Genomic DNA, 19,799 nt, shown 5'->3' with positions numbered 1-19,799 from the left:
ATTTCACTTTGCCCGCTGGGTGAAATCGAAAAATATTGCTTCGCTTTTGGACTTTTCGTTGCTTGGGGGGGGGGGGGGGAGGGGGTCAGGCAGGGAGATCTTTAAATCCCGGAAAAAAGGGAAAGAGCGACAAACAAACAAAACGCGCTGTGCAGACGACGAACCTGGCAACGCGGAAAAATAAATCTCAAGTGAAGGCAGAAATTTTACCGCGGAAGTAATGGCATCGCATCAAGGCGAGGCGAAAGCACACACAATCGAGTCCCTTCCACCACCTCTCCCACCCCCCTCCCCCCCTTTATTGCTGCCAAAATACTGCTCTCGAAGGATTTTCCCAGGAACTACTAACCATCCTGAGCGGGAATGGGAATGGAGGACATTTTTGGCAAGGCTCACCCGCGTCCGTACGTGCTCTCGACCCGTACCGTAACGTGTGTTGTCGCAGGCGGCAGAGGGTCGGCGAAGAGCGACGAGCGTAAATCCAGCGCAAGAAATGAAACTCCGAACCGGTATATCAAATTAATATTAGGCCTTTTTTTTGGGGGGAAAGCGAACGATGAGGCAATGGAGAGATGAGGGACCGGTGAACGCAATCGTGTGCGTCGCAGCAAGGCCAAAGAATGTGCCCGGACACCGTGAGGAGCGTGAGGGGTGGTTTGAGTTGATAAAAAACGAGCCAAATTAAATTACTGCTCATCTAAGCATTAAGATTTATGGGACCCAGCAAGGGTTTTCAAGCGCGCCTTCCGGAACCGATTCAAAACCCATGGGAGGGAATGGGAGGGGGGGTTTGAGGGGAGGTTGAGGTGATCCCTGAGTATGCTTTTTTTCATTTTCGTTGTTACCGTTGTTGTCGGGTGGTGGCCCTTTTTCAGTTCGACTGCTGTTCGCATTCTGGACCAAACAAAAAACCTCCCCGAGGATAATAAGACACCGCCAGGAATGGGGGCCGCTGGTGGAACCTTTCATTACCTGTGCGCAAAACAAAGCGAAATATAATTCACCCGGACCCCGTCGGCCGCCAATCGGGACTTCCTGGATCCTGCCATCCCTGAGCGCTGTCGGCCAAACGCAGGGAGCGGTACTAAATAAATGAATTTTAGCCTCCCCTCAACTGCCCGGCCCGGGGAAGCATCCTTCCCGGAATGATTGATGGTCACGGGTAGGTGCGGGGAAGGAAGAGGGCTGCGCAAGAGGGCAGGAGCTCGCTGATTAATTTCCAATCAGACTAATCTCTCGCCAGCTCAAGCGCACGCGGCCGCTCCAGGTCGGTCCGGCAGGTCCTGAACCATCAACATCTACCAAATTAATCTCTCCTTCACACACACACACACACACGCACACCTTTTATCTGAGAGGAAGGTTTGCTGGTGAAACCGCGCGATAATAGCTTCCCTTCCGTTTGGCTGCTTAGACAGGTGAACCTCACACTTTTCGATAATGTACGCAACCGACCGGCCGCTGTTCTGCTGCTTTTTTACTGGTTTCGTTTCTCCCTGTCGCTGCGAAGACTGCAATGGTTAAACATTAGTTTGCGGTGCCGCAGGGCTGCTGGGCAGGCAAGGCTGAACAGCGAAACTCACTACGATGGTTCGCGCCCGTACGCCCGGGCTCCATTAATCAGGCGGCAGCCACTTCATCACGAAGTGCCGACGCGTACGCGTATCCGAGCACCGGGCGCCGGACGGAGTCGAATTTTCGGTTTCGGACCACCTTTCTCTGGGAGGCGAGAGGAATCTCCAGACTGATGGGTCCAGAGATAGATTGGGCTGGATTAGGGGAAAGGTTATTGACTTGCCCGGTGGAGTGGGTCGCTTTTTTTTTGTCGCTCCCCCATTCGCTTCCGGTGTGGTTGAGCAGAAAACTGGGCAGCACAGCACACAAAGCATTAGGAAGTTGCACCAACAAGTACATCGCAGGAACATTGATACGGAACTATACTATTGGGCAAGGGTTTTGCTATGCGGTTAGCCTACCTTTCAGGCGCCGGCCTCACAAAAAGCGCCCCAAAAAAGATAGGCAATGTGGAGCAGTGCTGTATTTGGAATTATTTTTTGTTTTGCTTCTACTCAATCTAGTAATTGGAGTGCGCTGCTTTTCAAAAGTAACAAACTCCCTATCATAAAACTGTTCAACTTTGGCAAAGTTCGATGCAGATCGACAACACGAACAAATTATGAAAAAATAACTAAGAGGAAAAACACTAAAACACGAATGCTCTGCTGTACAGCGTGCATAGCATTCGGGCGAATTAATTACAAAAGCGCCCAACGCTATGCAATCTGTATCACGAGCAGTAATAGTAGAAGTTGGAGCAAAATGGCACTGCTATGGCGCAAAATGGTTGGAGCAAAATGGCACCGATTGGGTAATCCACTTAACGCGAATGTTTTGACGGCAATCAATGCTTCAACATCTTATTCCTGGAACAATAAATAAATAGATAAAGTTACACATGAAAAGTCGTGATGTAAAATGGTCCCGCTGTAGAGCAAAATGAGTGACATGAGCTATCAAAACATATCCAAACAAAGGGACAAAACTGTAGGCTTTGGTTTAAGCTGTTGCATTTAGCTGTTGCACTGATTTTACTGATTATTTTGCGTTTTATGCACAGTCTTTCTCCGAGTTACGTTTCTGCTAAAATCGATAAAAAATATTTCTAGTATATTGTATATTTTTTCTATTTATAATAGAAAATGGGTGGAATATTTTAATAAAAAAACGTGTAGTCAGCCATTTTGCCTTGGCCGAAAGCTTTTTTTCGAGACAGTCGAAATAACATCGTTTTGAGCAATAATTTTATTTCCCGATTTATTCATTTATCTATAAAACATAGGTTATGAAGTGTTCATGGTGAGCATCAAGCATTGTACTTGATGTTCTAACCATCGTCATTTACGCTGCTTTCCTTTTACCGCTGCTTACATTTTACGCTGCTTTCCTCTGTTTGTAAGGCTTTCATAGTAAACCCAAGCATCCTCAGCCCCGTCAATCATACTGTTACTGTGTTGATGCATTCTCAGCTTGATTATCCTAGCCGTTCGTTGAATCAGAAAATGATGCTCCGTTTGAATAACTGCTTTTGAGAATTTTAAAATAATTCGTAGCAGTCTGCAATCGGTTCTATTATTAAATTTGGTCTCAATTCTCAAACATAGCTGCACCAATTGCATGGATTATTGACATTTAAAATAGTCACTAACGCGAGAGATCAATTGAAAGTGACGATTGAATGGAAAACATTTGACTGCACAGTCTACCCTACCAACTAGGTGTGAAGTGCACGTACAAAGTTGGTCTAGTTGTGATGCAATCCGCATTAGCATTCATTCTTGCACCAGGGTAGAAGGCAAACGGTGCCACTATGCGTTTGCCTCATCCATAGCAAAGCGAATAGAACATTTACTTCACAATCCAACGAGTTGAAGAGGATCTGCACAATGGAAAAAATATGTCTATTTACAGCAGTGTGCTACACTGTTTGCATACCTTCCAGGGGATCACAGCTCTCCCGAAACGCCCTAATGTATACAATCTACAATAAAAGTGTACAACCCCGACCATAATCGATCTCCTGTGTGTGTGTGTGTGCGCGTGTGTGCCACAATCTGCTGCACCGTCGCTCCGTTTCCGGCCGCAAGACCGCAATGAATTATAATTGCAGCCTGCTGCCGCTGACAATCTGCCTGACACTTGTACCAACCATGTACCGCTGACGCGCGCACTTGTCACAAACAACTACGGTGTGTACGGTGCACACAAACGCACTCGCAAACACACACACACAGATAAAACATTCGCCCATCAGCACCAGCTGGCTGGTATTTGGGTATGTTCTGGTTTTTGTGTATTCCCCTTTTTTGTTGGTGTTTGTTCCTCTGTTTGTGCGCTTGGGAAGCGCTTACCTACATCCTGCCCGATTAGCACCCAATCGAACGGCCCCCGAACCGGAAGTTGTTACACACGCACGGGGCCCGGGATGTGGGCCTGGTGGGAATGGCGGAAACCATCGATACCGAATCCTTCACCCGGGAAGCAAAGCGACAAAGAGCCGGGCTGGCTGGCTGGCAAGAAATGGACCAAAAAACCCTCCAGTAAATGGTGCGTGCAGCGGCCGGAAACGCGGCACGCACTTTTGTATGTGTATCTGTGTGCACTGTCCATGTTTGCGTGCGTGTGTGTGTGTGTGGATGGGTCAAAGCGAAAGCGAACAGATGCCTCCTGCCGAAGATGCTGATGAATATTCCAACCCGACCCGACGTGTGCTATGAACCGCCGGCCCGACCCGAGATGTTGGGCCTTCAGGTTGGGCCAGTCGTTTCGGCTGAAGTCTGGCGGCTTGAGTAGGGTCGTCGCAAAGTCATTGTTTGCCGCTCGGGATGGGGCGAATGGGAAGCTTTCAAACCGAAACCGACTGAAGAGCTTAGTGGGGCGACCGTGCTGAGCGTGTGTGTGTGCGCCACCGATCTTGTAGCGAAAAGCAGCAGCAACCTTCCACTCCCAGCAAGCCCACACAACCCGAAGACACCCACCCGGGCCAGCGAAAGCAAAGCGAACCTTCCGAAAATGGTCCGGCGGTGTAGATCTTCGGCTGGAAAACCAATTTCGAGGATTAGTATCAGCATGCTCTGAATTGGAAATTTATCTCTCTCTCTCGTCCAAAAAAGGATCCCCCCGACACACACACATTCACACGTGTGCCCTTCGCTCCCCTCAGCATTCCCTCCGCAGACTTTTCCTCGGGTTTGAAGTCCTTTCCCTCCCCGCTTTTTGGGCGCAGGAAAACGCAAAAAGAATAGAGAACGGCCGCTCCATCTCCTCTGCACTTTGCACAAGAGGAGGGGACTTTGCATACATTCTTCGCAGCAATTTGCACCATCTCGGGCAGCTTCCTCCTCCCACCCCCCCTCCCACCACCCCTCCCATACTCCTCCCACTGTGTAAAAAGCCACATTCCTTCCCGGGCGCCACGGGCAAACTTGCAACAAAACTTTCTGCCGCTGCCCGCTCCTTCCCAAACCTTTCTCTCAGCTTCGCAACAAACATCAAACTAGCTGGCGTTGATATTCTTTTTTAAAATGTCACCCCGTAAATTTGATTTAGAAAGTTTTTACCCCAAAACGACACACACACACACACACACGGGGAGGGGTCCGGTGAGTGTCCGGGGAAGGCGTCTCGGTGACAGTTACTTCTCGGAATCCCAATGACAATGGGACTTTTTCCCAGAAAAAGTTAACAGCTCCTCTTGTGTGTGTGTGTGTGTGTGTGTGTGTGTGTGTGTGTGTGTGCGCAACAGGCGGTAGAAAACTCCTGCATGATCTAGCTAGAAATGGATACTTCATCACACACACACACACACACACACACACACACACACACAAGCGAACCGTCAACTTTTGGCGATCCCAACACGTGCTCCCAAGGAATGTGTCGCTTCGTTTTGGTTCTTTACAGGGTTTTCCATTCCAATTAACAACTGTCCACAGTCTACTAGCAATCCTCGATTTCAAAAACACAATTGTCTACCACTTACAAACAAGTCAAGCCGTTTTTGGTACACTGTCCATTTCAATTTCACAATTGTCGTCTTCGAAAACACACGTCAGATGCGGCACGGTTTGTTTTGATTTTGGCAGAAACGTGTATCACTTGTAGTTGGGCTGCTGGGCAACATGGACATGTTAGGCATTTTATGTATACTTTAATCTTTCAATACAATGCAGGAATTTTGACATTTATCGGTGCTTTTACTGGTAACCAATGAAAAAAAAATTACAACGTCCCAAAATAACCTAAAAACTGTAACGATCCAAGAATAACTAAAACCAAATGATAAAACTGCTTAACATGTCCAAATTGCACAGCTTTCCCATTTTCTGATATTCAATCAAGACCTGTTTACAACATGGTTCAATTCTTATAGACAAGTGATACACGTTCCAGCCAAAATCTGACGTGTGTTTTCGAAGACGACAATTGTGTAATTGAAATGGACAGTGTACCAAAAACGGCTTGACTTGTGTGTAAGTGGTAGACAATTGTGTTTTTCAAATCGAGGATTGCTAGTAGACTGTGGACAGTTGTTAATTGGAATGGAAAACCCTGTAAGTCACGCACTGCATGCCTTTTTCGCTTTTTGGATGATGCGGGGAAGGGGGAGCATTGAGGACATTACTACGGCCGAAGGAAGCGCAGGGAAATCTGTCAGTCTGTCCGCGAAGTGAAGTCATTCCGCTGCAACCCCTTGGTCAGGTCACGGACACTCATCCGAGGGTGATGGATTGGAATGGACCGATGACATTTGCTTGCGGAATGGAATAAATTTCCATTTTTCCCCGATTGTGTGCGTGTGTGTGGGTTTTTTCCCCTGGTTAACTCTCTTCCTCAGGAGGGAAGGGGAGGGGTACATTAATTCACCGTTCGCGTCAAATCACGGTCCTTGCGGCGTTGAGCGTATACGGTTACAGGTTACAGGTTTGCGTACCATCTGCCCGACGACTATCCGTCTTCCGGCGAAGGACCTGCGTTGTACCCGGCCGAGCTGGGGCTCGTATCGATTGTACGGTTGATCAAACAGACACACACACACACACACACACACACACACGGAGAAAGCAGAAGCTTTTCCGTAAAGGAAAAAGGGATCGCCCCGAGGCAGAAGATATTCGATTGCAGGAGCGCGCGCTGGCCAACAGAACGCAATAAGGTTCCAGCCGGCCCCCGTTGCTTGTTTGCCCGGAGTGTCTTTCCGCAGAGATGTCCTGCCGTTCGCCTTCCCCTCCTTCCTTGTCTCCCTTTCTCCCTCATGTTTCAGTGTGAACGAATTTCATTGATTTCGATATTGCCGGATGTCCATTTGCTGTCATCGGAATTCGTTTCCGTCCGAGTACGCTTTGACTCCGGCGCAACCAAACAAAAAAAAAACAAAAAGGCACAACGAAACGAAGCTTGCTGGCAGGATGACTGTGCGAATGTCCTTTTGGCATATTTCTTCTTCCGGAGTCGCTCGTTTGCCCCCCCTCCCCCTGGACTCTCTTTACTGGAGCGTTAAAATGCACTTTTCACGTTCCCGCGCGAGGGAATTCTTTCTTCGGTTCCTTTCGGAACTGCAAGAAAGCGGGCAAGAAAAACATTTTAAAAACACACACACACACAAACGTAACGTGAGCCTGGAATGCAAACGAGATTAAACAGTGGAATCTGCGCCTGTGTGTGTGTGTTTGTGTACCACCCACTTACCGCCCTTTCCGCCCGCTGCTGCCGTTCTTTCATTCTTGGGAAGGAAATAAAAAACACATTTTGTTTTGTTTTTTCTCTTTCTTTTGTAGAAAACATAATATAGCCTTATCCATGGCACGATTTTATTTGCACGTTTCGGTTTCCGATTTTTGCCTCACTACACACACACACACACTCACACACACGCTCACATGCACGCACATGCGTGTGTCTGCCACTGGAATCGGGGAAATCGGGCCACTCTTCTAATATATGTCAGTGTGCGTGTGCTTTTCTTTCTGATAATTTTTACATCTAAATTCTTAACCTTGATTAGTACACTTAATTGCTAGGCATTTCTTCTCTGCCTTTGCCATTTGCTCTTGTGCGTCCTCTTAGTACACTTCTCCTTTCCCTAGCTACCGAGCTTCCTTTGGAATTCGGTCGGTTTTTTTTATGTCGTTTCATTTATTTAGTTTTTTTTTTGGTTTATTATTAATACTACTATTCCACACGTCCACTCACCCACCAACCCCCCCTCCACAACCCACAGTGAGTGACACACTGCAACCGTTTAACAACCTGGTAGTGCACGGCAGCCCAACAGTTGTCCAAGTTTACATCACCTGTTTTCCTATTGCGCCCAGCCAGGCAGGCTTTGCCCCCTGAAAGTTATGCAATGTGTGGTGCAAATCGTGTTTACCTTCTACTGGAGCGCCGGGTTTCTTCCCTAGCGCACGTTTTTTGGACCGGCAGCCGCGGTAGATCGCGGACACACGGCGAGCGAACAACGAAACTCAACAAAGGCCCATAAACTTCGGAAGAAGCGAACCAAGGTGCATGTGTGCCACTCACTGTAACTGCTGCTGCTGCCACGTTGCTTCGTTGCTGTATTGTTCGGTTTTGTATGTCTTTTTTTTTTTAATAGTTTTTCTTCATTTGCTCGCCAGAAATCACGGGCAGGGAGTAAAAGCGCCTTTTTTTATACAATACTGCAGCATCACACCATTCCCATTTCCCTACAACTCCCTGGCTGCTGCGGAGAGCGTCCTCGAGAAAGTGTGCCGGGAAGCGAGAAAAAGGGTGGGCAGGAAAGAGAGAGAGAGAGAGAGAGAGAGAGAGAGAGAGAGATGGTTGCATTTGCTAACATTATTTAAATTCACAAACATGTGGCCGCACCATGCCCCAAACGCTGTGGAGCGTGGATTGGTGCCACCATCTAACATGCGGAAGTGCGTTACCCCTCTCCTCTTCACGTACGCACCCACACACACACACACACTCAAACCCCCCGAAAAGGCCCAAGGGATGCAGGCGGGCACGGGAATGGGAATTTAATTTATGCTTCTTCGCAGCCCGGGCGCTCGCTGCTTGTTGCCCGTTTTATCGCTCGATTTAATATTTCCCAAACCCCTCCCCACGTGGGCCTGGGTGCTCCTCCGCAACGAGGGAATAGGGCAATGGCGCAGGGAGAGGTGGGACGTTTTTACAGGAAATTGCTGGCAGGATGCTGCGAACTAATTGCTTGGGGGAACCCGGTGGGCCGGGGGGGGGCTGCAGGACCCGAAACGTCGAACATGAATCACACAGCCAGCCAGCCGATAACGAGAAGATACAAACACTAAATAATGCGACCGGAGAGACGGCGTGAGACCCCTTAGCTGGTGGCGTCTTGCGCTGCGTGCGGGCTACAGCTGCGATTAGAGATCGTGTGGGTAGGAACTGTAACGCTCCCATGGTTTTGGAGCGTTTTGCTTCGAGCAGAAATATGTAAACAAGCAACAGTTTTATCAGGTAAGGGCAATACTATGTTTGAACCAATAAAAAAGTATACTAGAGTATGTTTAAATGCAACCAATAACTTATTAAAAGATTTGTTAACATCTGCCTATCATTTAACAAAAGCCTTTACAATCATTAACTGTTGACAGGACAGGAGACCCCCAAGACACGACTGTATTTGGGACCTGGAACGAGTGCCGAAACAAGGTTCATGTCGTATGTCTCGTCTTTCAATACATCGTATATAACCGAAGTTGAAGAGTCAAAATTAATAATGTCGTGTAATTTAACTAAAATAACTCTCAAAAATGCATTCAATTCATTAAGAAAATCGTTTAAACTACACATCCATATTCATGTACAGGTAGTTAGGGAGTCTTCTTGAAGATGCAACCAACGGTTATCAATGAGAAATTAAATTGAAAAAAAACTCTTCCGATGGGACGATTCTGGTCAGCATTTTGATATGAAGCTTGACACATGGTGGCTGAAATTATGTCTTATCACACGTCATACAAGATCACACGCCAAACCCAGATTTAAAGTGTAAATAATTTCAGTTAAAAAAAAAAGTAAACAATTGCCCATATGTGCACGCTCGGTCTACAAAGGTGTCTTAGTCTACAAAGGCTAAAATATGTTGGACTTTATGTTTTAAAATGATTTATTATAACTCATTTAAAGCAGAAAGAAAACATTAAAAAAAAATTTTACCATGTTTGTACACAAATGCTAAAATCCAATATGGCGGAATGTTATTGACGGATGAATACAACTCGGATGATGAGCATTGTTAAACAGGCTGAACTTTCAGCTCTCTGGCTTAAAATATAAAAGGCCCCATTTCATCTAAATAACAACTGTGAACTGTCAAAGTCAAACTGTCAAATGAATGGTCTCCTCCATTTTGCTTTGTAAAGTAGAAAACTAACCTTATCACCAACGTCTGTTTCGCAAGTCGCCTAAAAATCATCATTTATTACAGCAATATCTTTTAATTTTCGTCCTTAGAAAGAATTTTGAACTTGAAAAATGACTAACAACACAAAACCTACACAAAACTCACACGACCTCTAATCGGAGCTTCACCTGCGTACGAGCGGACCGTAGTCGGTGCCCTTTATTTTGCAGTGTTTCAGTCATGCGTTTACACAGCCGGATGCATGTCCAATCTATTGCCACCGTTTCCAATCTATTGAGCCGAACAAGTTTTCTCTCGCATAGTTTTGGGGAGGGTGGGTGGAGAAGGCAGGCAGTGTAACACGTTCCTTAACAATTATACGCAGCGTTCGGAGCACTGTTGCACACGCGCGCGCACAAAAAGCACCTACCCAAACGGAGGGGGGGGGGGAGAGGAATAAAAGGGAGTAGTGGCGGGGTTCAGTTGTTGGGCGAATAAATTCGTTTCACAATTCGTTGGCAAACTTTGGAATGTTTAGGGCGTGTTGCTGGGTCTTCCTCCTGTGATTTCTCCAGGCTCCGGCGTCCGGCAATGGGTGGAGAGCTGAAAGCGTTACCGTTAGCGGCAGGGGTGGATGGGGCCGAGCCGGCCTAAAACAGCCACCACCGCAAGCTAAGCCAGCCAACGCCCAGCAGCACGTACGAGACGAGGGCCGGCTGGCCCGTGTCAACAATCGCCTTCCCACCGCCGTGCACCGTCCGCGGGTGAGCCGCCCAGCCGCCGATGGTACCGGCCAGGCGCGCCAGCTGCCCCGGCAGGTACGCCAGCACCGATCGGGGCGATCCGGACGATGAAGCTACGAAAGAGGGCAAGGACAGGGAGAGAGAAAGCGAGTACATTTGGTTAGTGCATTGCTTGTAAGAAATTGATACCGGTAAGAGGTAAAGAGGTTTGCAAAGAGTTTCGGCAAACGGTCGCTCTGGTAGAGCAGGCTCGATGCTAATGAGATAAACGGTGGGGCATTGATTAGGCGTTCCGAGCGTCCAGGTGCACGACCAGGTACTGTACGGGCACTGTGCAATTCCAACCTGCCTAACGAGGGCCTGAACGCACGAAAATCCCATCCAAAGCCATCCCAACCGGCTGATGGACGCTGGGCAAACAGGAATGTGAGGCTTTGCGCCCGAATGGTAGGCACACCGCCGCACACGGACGCCAAACGACGCACTGCCGTACCGTCCGACGCTGTTTTAGCCGGCAGTGTTTGTGGTTGCTGCTGCTCGCCAGGCAGCAGGTGGGAATCCCGTCAGCTGAGCCGCAGCATCCAGCATAACCGCTCGCAAGACACGCTCACATGCACGAACGGCTTGATTACAAGGGCAGCAACAGTAACAATGATAATAATAACAAAGCCCTGGATGATGGATGGATGGTGAACCTGCGCGTCCGCCCCTTACCTTCGTCCTTGTCGCTCATGAAGGAAAAGTGTACGCCATTATCGCTGTTCGAGAGCACGCGCACCTGGGGATAGTTTTCGTCCGCCGTCGCCACCGTCGACTGCTGGTACAGGTCGAAGATGTGCGCTGCACACTCCACCTGCAAGAAAGACAGAGAGCAATGGAAACAGTTTAAACAGTGCACAGCCTGGAGAACGGGCGATGGTGGTGGTGGCGCCTTCGCCCTTGAGTGCCTGAGCCACAGCTGCTTTGGTGGAGAGTGCTTGTGGTACACTGGAGCATCGGACCACCAATTATCGACAGATATCGGTGGCGATGCTGCTGCTGCTGCTGCTGCGGTGCGCCATACCACCGGAAGGCGTGATTAGCAATCCATCAAATCAATAATGTACCGACCTGCCGACCCGACCCCGGGGCTGGAGGTGTCATAAACGGATGAAGCTTCGCTCCGGAAGATAATATGCCAGCGTTCTTGCCGGCAAGGTATCGTGCATCACCAGTGGCGCTTGTGTGGTATAATTACACTCATTAAGCATACACATAGCGCAGGTTGCATGGGTCTGCTCAACCTTCCCGAGGGGCTTCACTCTCACGCCCGATAATCGGCTGTCAATAGAACTCTAGAGGCAATTGAGCTGCTGTTGAGATGTTGAATTAGGAAATGTTGCGTTTCGCGGGGTACTACACACCAAAAAGCGAACAATGTAAATATATTTAAATGAAACTGTTTCTACTCCTTCTTTTAAATGAAACTTATTTCCCCGTCATTCGATTTGTCAACTCAAACATCTTGTAAAATGGTTTGAAGTGAGAAGAAACAGTCTTAACACTCTCTATTTTGTTATTTAAATCGTAAAATAGTAAACCCACCTAATAAAGCACTTTTTAACACGAAAATTGCATACATTTAGGCGCCTGCGCTTCAATACTGTTCTCTAAGGATCGTTTTAGCGTTACAAATGCTTGCGGCCAATGCGTTACATACGTCTTTATTGCAATGTGTGCTGCGGGCGTTCCAGCTGCACCCAGCGCCAGCTGTGGCAGCGAAAATGTAATCTCCGCGCATTTGCAATCGTTTCCTTTGGCACGGCAGTACCATTCGCGCGTCTAGATGTAATAAATTCAAGCCCTCAAAATCCCGCTGTCCCGCTTTTCATCATTGACAGCAAATCGAACCGCTGACCTTCATCGATTGCTACGGAAAGGCTCGCGTTCGCCAAACTCGCTTTTTCATTTTTCGTTCGATATCTTGTCGGAAGCGGACAAAAATGGAACTACAAACGAAGGAAGACGGGGGGAGGCAGGGAGTCAGAATAGATCAGAATAACAGTGAGGGGGGGGGGGAAACAGCAACATTGCAACAGAACCGAACCGGGCGCAGAACTTTTGACCGAAGAGTTCAAACGACCGTGGCTGGAAGTGTGTCTGTAAGCGTGTGCCGAATGAAACTGACAGGGCTCGCGGGCTCGTCATCTGCGATACAATTGACAGTAATTTCCGGCAGTGGCTCTGTCGGAGAGCGCTCCGCAGCTGCACAACGGTGGAAAAATTCAAATCTCACCCCCATCCGTGCGCGAATCAACCAACGGTCGCTGCTCGCGGCGGTTTTGTATCCAACTTTCGGGGGAGGGGCGGGAAGGTGCTTCCGTCCGGCGGGCATTATTATCAAAACGTCACTTGTCACTTTTCCCGAAGTACAGCGTTTTCGATTTTTAAACTCCTTTTTTACCCTTCTCCTGGCTCTCTCTCTCTTTCTCTCTCTTATACTCTATTTCTGTCTAACTCGGCATGCTCTGTTGCATTTTTTCGGTCGGAGCTGCCGCTGAACTTTCTTCCGTGCAATGCGGCGTGCATACCGAGTACGGAAAAAAGCTTTTCCATGTTCTCGACACCCCAAGTCCTCGGTTCCAATAACAGCTCAAACCCGCGCATTGTGTGCGCGCGTGTGTGTGTGTGTGTGTGTGTGTGTGTGTGTGTGTGTGTGTATGAAAACCGAATCGATCAAAATATGTGACCTACAACATACCACTCCTTGCCCCTTTGCCTTGCCACATCCAGCAGCCCGACCGGTAACCGCACACAATTTGCGCCTGCGGGCCCACCCCCCTACATCTCTGCAGCGCTACCGAACCGCCTGTTCATTCGCCGGACTTGTTGATGGAAGAATCGTTCCTGCTGAACGTCCGTCCCCTCTACTTCAACCCTTCCCTGCCCCCACCAAGTTTCGCCGCACCATTCAGCCGCAGGTTGCAACTGAAAACGATGCAGCTATGCTTTGACATGCTTGTTTTGCGCTCTCTGCATCCCGGAGCCCGTACCTTCACGAAACGTGCACCTGCATAAAGCCATGCAGCTCCCGTCGACGCCGCGACCAACATCACCAACCTTCATTTATTGTTATTTTTACGTGGCCTGTTCTTTCCTGTTTCTTTTTTTTCTTTTCGACTCTTCCCTCGCAACCCTTAACAACGTTCTGTGCACTAGCTTTGTTTACTAGTCACCAGCACAACCTCCTCCCCTCAGGGGCAGCATGGATGTGCGCATGAAGCTTAGACCACGCGAAAGCAAATCCACCCTCCCCCCCCCCCCCCATACACACACACACATACAGCAATGCTGCATCCCTTGGGGATAGAAACCTTTTGGGTTTTGCTGCTACGGCACACTCAATCGACGGGATTCGCAAATCGAACAAAAATCGAAACAATTCTGATTGATGCGCCTCCACCGAACGGTATTCCATACCCCCGAAAGGTAGGCTGAGTGCAGCGCACACACGAGCAGCAGATTGCAGGCGACGGATCGGCTGCGCGTGGCAACAGGAGGAAACGCATTTTGCTGAATGATTTTCAAATAAAATTCCAATAATTCATTTCCTGTTGATCAACCACACAGAGACAAACAAAAAAAACAACTCACACACACACAAATCCACTCTTGTGGAAAACATTTTCTTTTCTCGTTTTGTTTCGTTTCAGCGGGTTTTTTTTTTACTCCACCATTCCACCCGTTTTTCTCTTCACCATTATTTGTACGGTACGGGCAGTGGGTTAAAGGGGGGAGGATAGCAATCTTCCTCTCGTTCACACCAACCTTAACCTTACCCTTCCTCACTCGATTCCTCCCCCTCTCCCTTCATCCCTTGGGGGCCAGGATAAAAAAGCAAACAGTAGGGGAACAGTTTTGTGAAAATGTTTGCAACTCGCTTCGCTGCACATTTATAGAAATAAATTTTCCCTCCTCCTCCTCCTCCTCCTCCCTCATCTTCGACCGGATCAACGCGAGGCAATCGGCAAAGCCGCAACAAAAGGCAGCAAAATCAGGCATAAATGGAGAGCAAAATGTGGCACCGGGCCGGGGAAAACTAGCCCCAAAAACCGAACCCCAAGCCCTAGCTTAGACACACACACACACACACACACAGGTGGGTTGGCCTGGGGAGTGGTTGGGGCGAGGTGAATGATTTTTGTTCAGCTCTTTCCTTTCCGTTCTGCCACCATCAACGGTTTTCCTTTTCCTGTTTTTCTTTTTTTTTTTCACGCACACCGCTCATCCCACTTTCTTCTAGTTTCAAAATTTCATTTCCCGCCCGCGTTGTTTTGTGCCGCTTTTCCAATCAAAGAAAACATGCTGCTACCGGAGCGGAAAGAGGCGGGCAAAAGGGCGGCGCTGGGAAGGGCGAGAGAGTTGGAGGGTACTGGCGCTTTCGGCTCATAAATCATTCATGCGTCCGATGTTGCTTGAGTGCGCTTATTCTTCTTCGCTTTGCGCGCCACCACCGTGCGCACCATGCGCCGCCAGCAACTGGCAAAACATTTTCTCCACTTTCCCGGTTCCGGTTGTTTCGACGTGTTGTTTGTTTCTTTAGTCTTTTTGCTCCTCTTTCACTCTGTTTCTTTCTCTCTCTCGCTTGCTCCCTTTTTGGTGCTGTTTTTGTTGCGATTTAATTTACTTTTAGAGCTAGTGTGCTATACTGTTTTTATTTTCCGCTTGTCCCGTATTATTGCACCGCACTACTGCGTGCATGAGTGTGCGCGCACGTACACCGAACGGAGACGTTCATTGGCCAGATGACAGGATTTTTTTGTCAAAAAAAAAAAATAAATAAACGAAACTACGAGATAACTAAGCTGTCACCAGACGCGCTCGTAATGAGATAACTTTGACACTTCAATTGCATAGCTGTAGGCGCTTTTGCAGCGCTATCGGACGCAAATTTTCGCAGCAATGTGTTACTGGCCTGCGTGTAGGTTTTTTTACGAATGCAATGCAAACAATAAGAGAACAGTTCTTTTCATTAGCACTGAACAGCAATCGTTGACTAAATCAATATAATTTTAAAGTAAAGAAACGTTTGGTTTTTTGTTTTTCTTCTTTCAACTCAAGTAGCAGAGTCTTTTCAAATATGAATAACGAAACAAGCGATCTTTACTGGGGTATTGCATACCTTTAGGCGCATGGCAGTGTTAACTGTTATACATTAGCGCGTACTGCGTACCGTAAGGCGTTCGGCGGTGTGAGCGATTGTGCAATGAAAGCAATTACGCTGCTCACACTGTAAAAATTAAAAGAAAAAAAATAGACCATCCCTTCAGGCACAAAACACAGGCCATTTTTTGCCGAAACGGAACCGAAACGTCTGTTTCCAGCCTCTGCCTAGGCTCGCACGCCCAAAAAAAAAAGCAAAAACCAGCTCGCACTCGTGCGAATCGTGCGTCACGCCATCGCCTGCCTGTAGCCTTGTCAGCGGCTTGTTAGTTTATTCACCGCATCGCACCCTAACCCCTCCCTAGGTCACCCCGAGCACGGCGACACCGATGCGTTTGGCACGAGCTTTTCGCCCGTACCGGGGCCGGAGCTGGTGCGAATGTCATCTACCGTTGGCGCTCTGGCACCGCGAAATCACGAACGTGCTAAACATGATAATTTCTAGCAGGGCGCAGTCAGCAGGCCCACAAAACAGCAGCACCGGCAGCAGCAGACAAGACAACCGAACGCCCATGAGCGATAAAACTCCACACTCCGCAGCCAGCAGAGGGAAGCAACCAAAAGGAAAGTTAGTGATGAAATTAATGCATTTAATTTTCGGATAACAAGACATCAATCAGCCAACGAGCACGGAAAAAAGTGTTCGTTGGGTGGGTGGGGGGAAGGGGCTTGCCGGGGTGGGAGCTCGGTGGTCTTAATCGTGCCAGCGAGCTGGTACGCGACGAGCATACTGGCCCGCCGATGCCAATGCCAGTGAAGCAGTAAATAAAGCATTCCCTTTAATCAAGGATATATCCCCGCCTGGAGTACCGTTTGGAATGGGGAGAGGAGGGGTGTGGGTGGGGTAATGAGGGAGGAGGGGTGAAGTTTTTGCGCGAAGAATAATATTTAGTTTTTCGATGAAAAATATCCAATTAGTGAATGTGAAAACATCCAATTAGTCAGAAAGAAAGAAAGAGAAAGAGATATAGAGCAAAAGAGAGTGGCAGAGGCAAAGAGAGAGGACAAAAAAGAGCAAAAAAAACAAAAAAATAAACGAAACGTGTAAATCGAACGCCTAAATTCATACCTTGTGCCTTACAGATGGCATACATTTAGGCGCTTCACTTAAGATGAACGCTCTCTTTTTTTTCTTTCCTTCCGCTTGTTTCTCCACGCATCTTGTTTGTGTGCGTATATATGTGCGTGTCTGTGTGTGTGTGTGGGGGTGGGTATCTTGGCTGGAAAGTTTTTCATCCATACATTCCGTTTGCTCCGCTCTGCTAATTCAAATTCAAACAGCAGCAGCCATTCGGTAGCAACAGCAGCAGTAGCCCAACAAATCGTTACGAAAATAAGGCTCCCCGGGGGGCAAGCAGGGGAGGGTGGCAAAGAAGGAGGAAAAATATGTCGCCAGAAGGCCCCCCCGAAACACGGTACGGTTTTATGTGTTCGCATTTTCGCCACCGGCCACCGTGGACGAACGACGAAAATGTCGTTCGTCGTCGGCACTGGTGCAGGCGGCTACTGTCTTTGCATTGCTGATGAGCCCCGGAGCTTGGTGACTGCGCTGGTGGTAGAGGTGGCAACACAGGGAGGGATGTCAGTGGGGTTTTACATGCCGCTGTGCGATGGCAAGCAGTGGGTGGAAGGGCATTATCAATTATTCAACCTGCTGCTGCTGCTGCTTAAAAACTATTCCCATCCAACCTGCGCGATGTTTTGCACCGGCAACCTGTACCCGCTTTATATTACTCACGGCAGTGAGGTTGAATCAATTTCGCACGCAACCTCATCCAAACGGTCCAAGCTCCTGCCGCACGAAACTGTGTCCCCGCAAAAAAGTCTGCGGGGCGCATCTACACTTCCGCTTCCGCAGCCGAACAGGTTTGACGAGCACGAGCAAAGTAAATAATGACGATCGCAAGAGCCGGAGACAGTAAAGAAAAACACATCTTGGAAGAACTTGGCAGCAAACTTGTGCGCCCGGAAGCAGCGCACGGAAGGCGACAGCAAAAAATCAAACAGTGCACCATAATCCGGAGCAAGCATGCATTGGAGGAATGGGGAAATGGAGGGGGGAGGGACAGAAAAGAGACGCTTCCGCCCTTACCTTCAGCTTGCCGTTGCGGAAGTGGCCATGCTCGAGCAGCAGCTTCAGCCGGGACACGGCCAGCTCGTAGCGACTGTTGCCGGCAACCTTCCGGTGCTCGCCGGATGTGCCGTTGCCCGCCGGCTCCTGGCTGCTGCTGCTGCTGCTGCTGGTGGTGGTAGTGGTGGTGATAGTAGTGGTGGTGCTGCTACTGCTACTACCATTGGTAGTGCCGATCGCTGGCCGTGGCCTGCCCGGCAGCACCTCCGCCAGGTCGTTTTCGCGCGACTCCCCATCGGTGGACGGTGGCACCGTCGGTGCTGGCAAGGAAGACTTGGCTGATTGTTTTTTCCTGCTACTGCTACTGCTGCTGCTACCGGCGCTGCTGACGGTGGTGGGTCGGCCAGCGCTGCCGGGCTGCGTCCCGTACTCCAGCCGGGACGGGACCGGCAGCGGCTGGTGCAGCGGCAGATCGTTCACGAACCACTCGAGCTTCGGGGCGGGCAGTGACGGCCCCGACCGGCACTCGACCTCGAGGAACTCCTCCGCCCCGTAGAACGGCTTGATGTCCAGGATCTGGGGTGCGGTGGCCGGCAGGTCCACCACGTTCATCGTGCGCGTCGCAATCTTGGTGTGGAAGGACGGGGCCGCCTCGGTAATTTCGCAGCTGTACTTGCCGCTGCTCTGCGGCTCCACGTTCACCAGCACCAGGTGGCTAGCGTTCGACAGGTTGACCTGTGTGGCAAGCAAGAGATTATTTTAAGAAACGGTCATTTAGTAGGGTCGCTGGATGTTTTATTTATCAAATTTGAAAATATTATACTTGCTCGTTACTATTCAGAGATTGAATTGAGAATAAGTTGGACAAACAGAAAAAAATTAAAAAATACAGTCGAATGGAAAAATGAAAAAGATATGTGTAGTCTCAGTGCTGCAAAATGTCATGAGCATCACGTGACGATCACCACCGAAAACAATGAACTGATCAGTGATAGCTTGATGCTCATAGCTAATACTCAATGAAAAATCATCATGACATGGCGAACGTCACATTCGCATGTGTCCAACCATGCCGTCACAATCATAATCATGACTTTTTCTGACTGTGAACAGTGCTGCCAACTGTCACTGTATCAGTCATCATCACTCATGACCGAAACGTTGTTTCGAGTCAGCTCATGTACACAACTGTGATGATCAGGGGTAAGACTCAAACAGACTCAAACACATGCTTGGTGACATTTTTTGTAGCACCCAACTCTTTGTCACTCACATGGTCACTTGGTCATGATCCCCATGACCCTATGATAATCCTAGACACATACTTGGCGAGTAGTCCCAAGCATCAAAATGAGCATGTTTCCTCGCGCTGTCCGATTTGATGGTCTGTTGAGTACATTGATAAAGCATTTGAGTGAGAAAACATGCTCATTTTGTCGCTTTAGACCACTCGCATCCTCCGCATTTCTCCCATGTCTATCGTGATGATCACCGGCAGAAAATGTCACAACCAAGTGACTGACCAAGAGTTGTTTGCATACAATGTCATAAAGCATGTGATGATCGTATGAATTGCTTAAGCATCATAACTGATCATCACAGTAGAGCTCGTGACGCTGACATGATTTTGTTTCAGTCGGAATTTGTCATGACTATGTCAATGACATTTTGAAGAACTGATCACAGTAAACAAAAATCATGACAAAGCGACTAACCAAACGTTGGCTGTTAAAATGTCACCAAGAATGTATTGAACACATCAATGTTTGAGCATCACCTCGGATCATCACAATTGAGTACGTGACGCTGACATAGATTTTGTTTCAGTAAGAATTTTTTATGACATTGACAGTGACATTTTGTAGCATTGTGTGTA

General features: G+C 48.5%; 1 protein-coding gene across 4 annotated transcripts in view; it reads right to left on the bottom strand.

The window, feature by feature from the left end:
- Window positions 1–7,700: 7,700 nt before the first annotated feature.
- The window catches only part of LOC120906242 (phosphatidylinositol 3-kinase 2-like), a 34,186-nt gene continuing 22,087 nt past the window's right edge, over window positions 7,701–19,799 (bottom strand). For all 4 annotated transcript variants that reach the window (XM_040317761.1, XM_040317760.1, XM_040317759.1 and 1 more), the window contains exons 4-6: window positions 17,945–18,658; window positions 11,365–11,503; window positions 7,701–10,763 (exon numbers count right to left, since the gene is read on the bottom strand). In XM_040317761.1, coding sequence (XP_040173695.1) covers window positions 10,558–10,763; window positions 11,365–11,503; window positions 17,945–18,658 — 1,059 coding nt within the window. In that variant the 3' untranslated portion in view covers window positions 7,701–10,557. The remainder of the gene's footprint in view (window positions 10,764–11,364; window positions 11,504–17,944; window positions 18,659–19,799) is intronic.

The sequence above is a fragment of the Anopheles arabiensis genome, chromosome X (assembly GCF_016920715.1).
Source record: "Anopheles arabiensis isolate DONGOLA chromosome X, AaraD3, whole genome shotgun sequence".
Classification (NCBI taxonomy): domain Eukaryota; kingdom Metazoa; phylum Arthropoda; class Insecta; order Diptera; family Culicidae; genus Anopheles; species Anopheles arabiensis.
The sequence above is the reverse complement of the archived record's forward strand: the minus strand, read 5'-3'. Positions and strand labels throughout refer to the sequence as shown.